Source organism: Sander vitreus, chromosome 3 (genome assembly GCF_031162955.1).
Source record: "Sander vitreus isolate 19-12246 chromosome 3, sanVit1, whole genome shotgun sequence".
Classification (NCBI taxonomy): domain Eukaryota; kingdom Metazoa; phylum Chordata; class Actinopteri; order Perciformes; family Percidae; genus Sander; species Sander vitreus.
This window is the reverse complement of record NC_135857.1, coordinates 14,000,979-14,011,710: the sequence shown is the minus strand read 5'-3', so window position 1 is coordinate 14,011,710 and position 10,732 is coordinate 14,000,979. Positions and strand designations below refer to the sequence as shown.

The window sequence follows — 10,732 nt, the reverse complement described above, 5'->3', positions numbered from 1 at the left end:
ATAGAATATACCCCTTGTGTATGGCCCATGGAATAATTTGATGTAGCTTATTTTTTACACTTTTACACCATAAGAGAAGGGTGATAGAACAATATTAGACATATCAGATATATTAAACATATTTGCAGATTCTTAGAGTTATAGATTTGTTAGATTAAAAAAAGTATTCTATGAACTATTATAAGTTTAAAAATTAAATATTCGTTGAACCATGAAGCCTAATGTAAAATAAAAAAATATATCATGACAATTTAAATAAATGAACCTGAAACTTACAGACCACCTGGCAGAGGGCCACCGACCCCTGGGAGTCCCCAGATGGCCAGACCCCGCATTGAAAATCACTGCTTTACACATCTTCCATCACAGACTGAAACCTCACCTTGGCCCATAGAAAAAAACTTTCATTGATATGCAGATGACACCCAACTCTATATACTGTAACTGTCGACCCTGTTAATATCACCCAATTTTGCAGCCTAACTTTCCAGCTACATACAAGCAACATAACTAAAACAGAGTTCTATCATTTAAAGAATATTTCCATGGCCAGGCCTTTTCTTTCTCCCAGTGATAAAGAGGAGCATGTGCATAATTTTTTATTTGAGAGTATGCTCAACTACTGCAGTGCATTGTTCAGAGGTCTCTGTCACAAACTGGCCAAACGGCCATCGGGCTTGCCGTGGTAGTCAGTGTTTCCAGTGCTACACGTCTATATCCACAACGTTCCACTTCCGGGATTGCTCCGTTGCCGACGGAAATTCCGCCGGATTTCACTCATTTAGGCCGGATATCCGTTGCCTTGGACTTCCTTTGTGTTGGCATTTTAAACTTTGGTCGATTTACGAGGACTACGGTTAACCTTTTCTCATATTTCTGCAGGGTAAATCCAGACAGCTACCTAGACTATCTGTCCAATCTGAGTTTTCTTTTGCATGACTAAAACAACCTTTGAATGTACACGTTCCACCAAAAGCTCTTTTCCGAGGCTATTTTGCAGAGGTGCCGTAGTTCCGTATGGCACCTGGCGCTGCCCAAGACGATTGTGATTGGTTTCAAGAAATGCCAATAAACCAGAGAACGTTTTTCTCCCATCCTGGAATGCTGTGTGGACTCGCGAGACCATAGGTCTGGCAATGCAAGACTACACGGTGGTAAGGCATACACGAATACATTGCTTGCCCACCGCCTGCATCGTCATTTAGTTTTTACAAAAATAACTCATTTAGTTTAGCATATTAGCACCCACATTCATCAAATAAAATAAAACAACTGATAAAATACTAAGGGTGTTATCAATAGGCCTACTTATGTCGGACAATGGAAGCTCTCATTATAAACTCCAAGTATATGCGCTGTACAGCAGCGGATTCACAGCACAGAGAAGCAGGAGTGAAGAGGAGCGTTAACCAACAGGACAACGGCGGACGATTTGGTTTTAAAGCAAAAAGCAAAAACGTCTATTTGGCAATATTTCGGATTTAAATACAATTCTTATATGGAACCTGTTAAGGTTAATGAGGCTCTGTAAACTGTAAACTCCGGCGGCTGCCTTGCAGCCAGAACGTGGTGCAGCTCACCTAGGCTCCGCAACGGGAGATCAAAGTAGGAATTCTACGGATATGGAGCGTCATCTACAAATATTTTTTTCTGTAAAATGTCCAGTGTAATATATAACGCCCATGTTGTCGCTAGTTTATTAACCAATGGGAAAATGTCCTCACCGTGGCATAACGGCCTTGACAAAAGAGGGAGATACACACAACCAAGCCAATTAAATTACTTATTAGTTAAAGAATAACACAAGACAAAAAAAATATACTGGCCGTGGCATGTATAATCAGTAAGTTCAGTAGTGTACGTGGGTGCATGAGTGAAAGAATGCGTATGTGAAGTGTGTAAGCTACGGTGCAGCAACACAAACCAAAGTAGCAATCAAAAAGCAGGTTGATGTCACAGGAAGGAGAGAGCCAGCAACTGAGCTCAAGAGGGTTTTCTGGCCACATAGGTCCCAGGTGTTGCCAGTGTTGCTAATAAACCCAGGAGCTGCCACTTTACTGATGACCCTCTGCCACGCCCACCTGCAGTACCTGCAGGGAAAGCTCCAACACAAGAGGCAGACAGGGCGGAGAGTCAGTTGAAGCTCATGCAGAACGCTGCTGAAAGTGATTAATTGGAGAGAAAAGAAAATAGCTCACATCACTTATGTTCTAAAGTCTCTGCACTGGCTTCAGTTGAGATACATGTTAAGATGATAGTACCTTTTCTCTAACTGTATTCATGGGCTTGTCCCTGACTATTTAGTTTAAAATGGCAAATTATTATGCAAATATTGCTGGTAGAGCCCTCAAATCCACAGATCCATTACTGCTAACTCTACCAAAAACTAGGACTAAGACTTACCTACGGTGAAGCTGCCATCTGCAGTTGGTTGGTTAGTTAGTTAGTTAGTTAGTTAGTTAGAAGTCCCTAACCCAAACTGCTGAATGGAATGTATGCCTCTAGATCTAAGGGCACCAACATCAAGGCTTAAAAGCACCTACTAAAAACTCACCTTTTGTCCATTATAATCACCCCATAATTTTATATGACTACTCCACTGCCACTTTTAAATCATATACATTTCTGTACAGTTACAATAATGATGATAATGATAATTGGATGGCTATTGTTATTGTTATTAATCAATCTGCATTGGAAACCAGCAATACAGTGTATTGTAATACTACCTTCTGCTTTTAAACAAGGTCATATGAAGATCAGATAATCTCTTGAACCAGAAGCAATTTCCTATTAAAACACAAGAACATTGCACTGAGTAAAGCCCTCTACATACTTGGGACAAGATCTTTATTTGTGCAGGTTAACATTTCATTATACTGTTACTGCAAGTATACTTGTTTTTTCATGTGAGTTAAGGCCGTCCAGCAGAGGGAGACGTTGCATAGGTGATAGCATGATTCCTGCTCAGACAACAAGTGTAGTGTAAACTATGGATAGATCGACACAGGATTTCACAGAAACAATTAAGCATATGAACATTTTATTGGCAACTCTACTGTCATCTGTGCACAGTTTGGCTGATTTTTTAAGGATTTTTTTCTTACAAAGATGCAGACACCCCCCCTTTTTTGGTTTTCCATTACGAAAAAGGGTACCTGGTACCTGCTAACAGGTACTTTTTTTAGAACCACCTCAGTTGAGGTTCCAAGCGAGCTGAGTCGATACCAAAAGGTGACGTGAAAGCGACAGAGGGGGGTGTCCTGAACAAACCTGCCATTTTTAAATAGTTTAGCCAGCCACGCTGAGACGGTACTAAAATCTGCAATAGAAAACGGGTGCACAGTGAGGCGAGTTGAGGCGAGTCGAGCAGGTACCATGTAATGGAAAAATGCCATAACTGCCTTTAAAGTACTTCTGTCTGGGCTCCTGTCTGGCACATCTTCACCTGCACTGCTGTCATATCTGTTTACGATCTTTTGCACTTTTCCATCTGCCCTGGCATGCTCAACTGTTATTCTTCCCACCATTGTTGTTGTACAATTTTTTATTACAATCTATTGATCTACCTCACTAACTAGACAACAACTTGCACTAACTGTATATTGACTCTTTACTACATTTCAACATTCATATAGACTGTCTATTTATATTGTGTTATTACCATATCACTTTCGCATATCCATCGACTGACTTATACCGCACTTTGTGCCGGCTTTGTAATGCCTACCTAATTTGTATTTTTATGTAGCTTATTGTATTTTGTATTTTTGTACTGTATTGGATGTAAAACTGTATGTTGTCTTGCACATTAATGCTTTATTCTTGGCCAGGTCGCCATTGCAAATGAGAATCTGTTCTAAATGGCCTACTTGGTTAAATAAAGGTTAAATAAATAAAAAAATAAATAAAAACAAGCCACAAAAGAAACCTGCATGCCCATGAGGTTGAAGTAGACATTGTTGCTTGTCACTGATTTTACAATAAGATGAATGTTTAAAAATTCTCATACACACTTTCTTTCAGCCTCCCTCCATGGAGAGATTACTGATCGGGTATACAGGCCAAGGGCCTTAAGCCAGAACCTGTGTTTTAAGTGATTGTTAACAGTTTGTGTTGGAAGTTCAATCAAATTACTACTCCACACAATCTCCCCATGGCTGTAATGTCCAATTTGATCTTGTACACAAATAATTGCAGACACAATTATATGACAGGCATGTTTAGAAACTTCCTGATGACTCATGTTGACCAGTTGTTAATGATTGAATGTCTTAGTGTAATTACTTTTTATCAGTGTTTTAATAGAATCCTTCTTTACTATCTGGTGGGCTATAAGGGGCTTAAAATGAAGACATCGCAAAGGCTGACTCACTTGTATTTATTCTCTTTATGTCTTTGACTATAGACTTTTGCGGTTCATTGTCATCAGTGTGTTCCTGTGACCTGCAGGATAATAGTTAAAGTTGAAGTTGTCCTATTGGTATAATCATAATAAATCTCCTCTAGGCACCAAAAGGGTTGGGAATGGAATACATTCTGTACATTTTAATCTAAATCTAGACTGTTGAAGAAAACACAAAGCAAAGTATGTCACATCTTGAAGCTGAGTCATCTGAGATAGACAACATAATGACAACATTTTAACCCTTTGACCACTAAAGAAAACTACAGATTACTATTGCTGTGTTTGTTGTCAATATTTTCAGAAATATCTTTAATTTAGGCAAGTTGGCAGTGGTCTAGCATAGATTGTATTTTTTTCATGTGAACAATTATCCTGCTCCTGTTTTGCAGAGATCCCACTGCCTATCTCTCTTTGGCACACTGTTTCCACTTGAGCCTCAACACAAAGGCATTTACCAATAGCATTGGGAACACAGGAGTGCCACATCATACTGTGGCCTGAACTGGAAACTGCGTGCACCTGCTGTCCACGCAAAGTGTCATCTTCACAATAAAATATAGGTGGCTCAGAAGCAGTAAAACAGAGTTTAAACAGTGGTCGGAGTTGCAGCCTATTGTGGTTGATACCACCATACATCCAGTCCAGTGTCTTCAGCATCAAGTTCAGTCCCTGTTTAATGATCACAGAGATGGTGTTAAAGAGGGAATAAGTGCAGCATACTCCCAAGAGCATCAGGAGACAGTTTGCAACCTGGTACGCCCAAGTGCCTTCATGGTGCTCTCTCTGGCAACTAACAAAGTCCCCAAAGCCCACTGTGCTGAATGCCACAAAGCAGAAGTAGAGGGACTCCATGTAAGTCCAGCCCTCCATGGCTGAATAGAGAGAGGCGGCACCACATGCAACCAGCAGGACAGCAACAAAAAGGATGAGTGTGACTTGGTATACGGATGGTTTCCATTCTCCATTTCTTTTATCTTCATTGTCTCGGCCCTCCTGTCCGCTGTGTCCCATTCTTTTTCTGTGGCACCAAAAGATCAGCAAGCTCAGTAATGTTATGACTCTCTCCAGGAATAGATTGAAGAAGAGTATGGTAGACGAGCAGCCCAGCAACCCATAGAAAACAAGCAAGACCTTCCCCGTCACAGTGGATGGGGCCGTCACTCCAAAACCTAAGAGAAACACTTAAGGTTATCATTATATTAGTGTCCTTGCACAGAGGATTGTATCGCTACCACTGTGAAATGTGTTGTCTTACACTAACTTAGTGTATGACAAGTGAACATATTTTTGTCTTCCTTTTAAGGATGTTAGAAGTTTAACTGTGTACTTTTTAAATCTAAAAATAATCTGCATTTTGAGTTGATAAGCAAGAAGAAGATATGGAAAACAGATGCAAAAAATATTTATGAAATATTAAGAAAAGCTATCAAACATAAATGAAAAGGTTATCAGAAAGCTATAATAGACCAATGTGTTCTCAACACAAATGGCCATCCATTCCCTGTTAATTTATTTTGGTATATTCTGGCCTATATATGATTTAGTTAGTGTGCTTAACAACACAAGTAGTGTGCCAGTCAAATTACAACTTCACTGATTTCCTATCAAAGTAATGTGTACAACTGTTGCACGAAACACTGTGCATGAAAACCCAAAGACTCAGTCTATGTTTAAATGTTTCTGTTTCCAGGTTTCCATGAATTATAACTTTACTCTTGCGTCAGCAGTCCACAGAGCGGTAATCACTTCCGCCAAGTAAAGAAGGTTGTGGCTTCCCTCAGTGCTGACAGACACCCACTCTATCCTCTACCAGTTTTACAGTAAAGGAGTAGACAGGGAATGACTACAAGAATCTAACTAGTGACGTTGCGGTTGTGTGCTGTAACCACTCAGCTGCCAAGCTGTCTTAGCTGTAGACTCGTAGTCTTGTTTTTATTACTCCAGCCACCCATTATGAATAAATATAGTTTATAAATACAGTGTTCTAAAAGGAAGGAAGGAAAGGCAGTTAATTAGCGAGAGGATACAAATGTGGGTGTCGTGAGTCATATTGAAAATGATGTTTGGTCTTGGGAAACAAAAACCTTTGTTAATATAAACAGAACTTGATCAGGGCTCAGTGCCCTCTGTCCCTCAGTTTCCACAGTGATAGAGAGTGCCTAAAGATAGTGGATACAAATGGAAGGCTGTAAATTGATTCTCAGAGACAAGGCTGGTTAAATTAGTAAAATGTTTGTCCTCTATAGCTGTAGGTTATATATGGATTTCAATGGATTTTAGTGAAGTTTCAAACACCTCTCCCTGTGGGCCTATCCAAATCAATATGCCTTTATATGTCCTGTCTAATTAGGTTCATAGTTAAATTGTGTGTAATTGTGATAGATTTGTGTTACTTGGACATGGTATTGATTGGTTGTCAAGGGATCCCCTCTGTATCAGGACATGATGAACAATTGGCCTCTTTGATATGTTTATCTGTCAGAATGATACAGCCTTCACCAATGGGGCATGCCTTACACAGTGTGTCTTTTAAAATGTAACTTTCAGTTTTACATATAAGTGTAAAACTGACAAAGTGATAGTTCAAGTTGCAATTTTGACAGATTGATCATTAAAAAAAGAAAAGAAGGGGCGCCCTGTGAGCTCACCTGGTAGAACCTGAGCCCCATGTACAGAGGCTCCGTCCTTAACGCAGTGGCCGGGGTTCGAATCCGACCCACAGACCTTTGCTGCATGTCATCCCACTCTCTCTCCCACCTTTCCTGTCTTCAGCTGTCCTACAGAATAAAGGCCAAAAAAGCCCCAAAAAAAATTTAAAAGAAAAGAAATCTTTTAATCCACCAATGATTGTGGGGTGATTTAAAGAAAAACAACCGTAACATAACTATGACATGAATTTGGGACTGTTTGTTATTTAATTAAGGGGCCACCAGAGAAGTTCTGTGGCTTCTAAGATAAAAAGACTTGACCCTGCCCTTCTCAGCAATAATTTTTCTATGACCCTCCAACATGATTTGAATAACAGGAATGAACTTCCCTTGGATATAACTTTAAATTTATAAAAGAAGTACAGATGCCTTTGACTTTTTTACAGTCATGACATACATGAGTTAACCTCTGCATTCTCATCTTACACATCCCACTCCTCTGTTATGGTGTGGTGGCCATTTCAGTAGATTTACTCACTAACATTGTTGTGGAAACACAATAAGCATGGGAACTAAATGCACACTTCCTGCATTACTGCATTACTTCAAATACTAAGTTACTCCTCTAGTAAACTAGTATTCATACGAAATAAAACAATTAAACATTGAGACCATTCAGCAAAGGACACTGGGAAATAACAATTAACACTGGTTGCTATGGACTTGGCACTAGGTGTAGAAAAGGCCCAAAAGTTGTGTTAGTGTTGCTGTTGTTTAGTGCAGTTGACCATGTTGTGTTTTGTGTTTCACGTTTACTCTCGTTTATTCAGTGCTTGTAATAGAGTAGCCAAAGCATGTGCTGGTTGGTATATTATAGCTGACGTCACACAGTTAATAAGCAGTAAGATAGTTAGTCGGTCAGTTGGACTGTAGTTGTGAGCAGCATATTTCTTCAGAGTGTGCGTAAATGAGAAGAGTAAGTATATCTGCTGCATCACTCGTGATATGCATTTCTTTGTTAAACCAGCTTTTATTTCTGCTATTTGATGTGGATGAGAGTTAGGAGTTTAAAGGGTCGCCACGCTACGCAACCACTGTGCTAATTATAGCCACGTTCATTCAAGCTAGTTTATCACCTTCGGCTCACCCGACTCAGTACGTCGGGTCAAAATATGTAACATTGTATTTCAACGTGTATACTTTTTACTTGTTGTTAGGATTGTTCAGTACTTTGTGGTTGAGTAAAATAAGAAATAAGTGGTGTTAAATAGTGTTATCTGTGCCGCTATTGAGGCTTCTCTATTGAGACTTTGCTAGCTTGAATGAAATATAACATCCGGTCAGGGATTTTCACAATAAAAGCATCAAGCTGTTCAGTTTAGTCTTTTAAGTGTATCATAGACAACATGAAGTGTTGTGTACGTTAGCAGTAACTTAACGGATGGTAGAAAATCTATGAGAATCCCATATAATAACTGTTTGAATCCCTTTTCTCTGCTTACATTATTGGAGTTTAAGATATATATATAGCCATATGCTGACTATTGTTTATTTTATGTTTGGTAATGTATATTAGTGCGTAAGAAGGAATGAGTGTATACATATGTTTCCTTTATTCATTTGTATTTTGTTCCTCTCTTTTATAGAAACCACACTCACACTCAAATGTACACAAAGGAACCAGGAAGAAATAAACGGAAAAAGAACATCTCTCAGCTCTTCATTTACTTATTTGTGAGATATTTGGCCTTAAGTGGTGTTCTGGCCGACACACCTGCGTGAACTTAGTGATAACCCTATAACTAGCACCTAGACTGAGCATCTACCCCTTATCTACATTACACTAGGCTTCCTCAGTCATTGTATATTTTAGCACATAGGTAAAGGTGCCGAAGCTGAATAATCAGTGTTCGACCTACAGTCTGTTGAGATGCCTCTCCAAACGCAGAAACCAAGCGCGTTCACACCATAAAACGTTAAGACACGTTGAGAAAAAAGATCTGTATTTTGCCGTAATGCAATGACACGAGTCATTGTAATCTGACAGCGATCAGTAGATCCACAAACAGAGTCACTGTGTATCCAGCAAGGCCTATACGAGCGTCACATTCACCAGCCAGCTCCAAACAGGTGAACGAGGCCTCTCCACTTCGCCGTTTAACAAAGTGGAATAAACGTATAAAAGTCCAAATCTACACAAAACCCACAATCAATTAGTAAGCTGACATCACATTTATATACATGGCATTTAGGAAACCTTTATTGCAAGTTTGGCATGGCAAGATGTCCAGACTAGTGCAACAGTAAGTTTCGTTTTTTGTGTCCTGTTGCTCCCATCGTCAGCCAGGTAATATTTTTTTTACTAAAGCAGTATATGAAATCTGATGTATTACCTACCACCATTTAGTTGTTTTGTGTTATTTAAATATTTATAAAATATCCACTAATGTTTTAAACAATGCAATTACACGTTTGAGCCACCTGGAGGGCAGTGCACCTCCTGCCCCCCCCCAGCCATCTCTGCCATTGCGGTCAGACCCATCTGCTAGGGGGCAGAGCTACATTTTTTTTTAGAAATGTTGCTCTTTTCATGAATACAAACGTTGGGTGACCCTCCCCTCAACAAAGAATAATTAGACATGACCCTCCCCGATTTTCCTCCGGTGGTCCATTCCATAAATACCGAACGGTCCCGTAGCAATTTTTAATACAGAATTCCCATAACATCTTGACTCACCAATGGTGGAAACTACAGTTCCCACAAAGTAGAAGGCACCTGGAATGTCCCATAGGGCTCTGCCTCGTTCTGTCCGGATTCCTGCAGTCCTAGCCTCCTCATAGTGGCGCAACAGAGATTTCAGGTCTTCATAACTTATGTTATGCTCATGACTGAAGTCTATTAGCCTCTTTTCCCAGAGCTGGTGGGCCTTTAGCTCCGCTGGTCTCTCCAAGGATGAAAATATGGCAGCGCCAGCCAGCATGTAAAGAGCAATGAGCACACATAGCAGGTAGAAACAAGCAGTTTCCCTGCTAGGGATAAGGGATGGGCAGCAGCAGGTGAAATCTTTCTTCATTGTCACTTGTAAAGACTGCAGACGCTTTCTCTTCTTGGTGTGCTTTAAAGTCATGTGCTAAGCAACAGCATTAAGATGGATGATATTTGCTCAGCTGTTTGACACCATCAGTATACAGGTGGAACAGAAGAGAACATTGATAGTCCAGTCTGCTCTTCCCTCTGTCTCACTTTATCCACCTACTCCCTGCATTCTAATCAATGCAATGAACACTTACACAACAACAGTTTCCCGATGCAAAGGGTGTTGTTACCTGTTGCTTCTGGTTCAGCAGGTGGCTTTAACAGTGGCTTTAATGATCTGTGTATGGCTACTGCTTATCACCAGCTCAATAATCAATCTTTACTCTCCTTTTATGAGCTACAAACATACACAATCATATGCACTCCTGCTCTCCTTTAGTCTTAACAATAAAACAGAGAGTATCCTGCCTGAGTTTGTTCCAGAGATTATGCTTTCAAGTCCACACTCAATATCATTGTGATGTTAAGTTATCACTTTTATTTCTTATCAAAGAATATAATGTAGAATGTGTTTATGTGCAAAATGTCAAGGTTTTCAGTTGATCAGATTTTTTCTAGCATCCTGCATCTGTGTTTGGA

The 10,732-nt window shown here is 39.8% G+C and overlaps 1 protein-coding gene across 1 annotated transcript; it reads right to left on the bottom strand.

Annotated features, from left to right (window-relative positions):
- Positions 1-4,559: 4,559 nt before the first annotated feature.
- Positions 4,560-10,184, bottom strand: kcnk20 (potassium channel, subfamily K, member 20). Its single transcript, XM_078245208.1, has 3 exons — positions 9,794-10,184; positions 5,035-5,577; positions 4,560-4,564 (listed from the first exon to the last, which is right to left on the bottom strand). The coding sequence occupies exons 1-3, from the start codon at positions 10,182-10,184 to the stop codon at positions 4,560-4,562; spliced, it is 939 nt and encodes a 312-aa protein (XP_078101334.1).
- Positions 10,185-10,732: the final 548 nt, after the last annotated feature.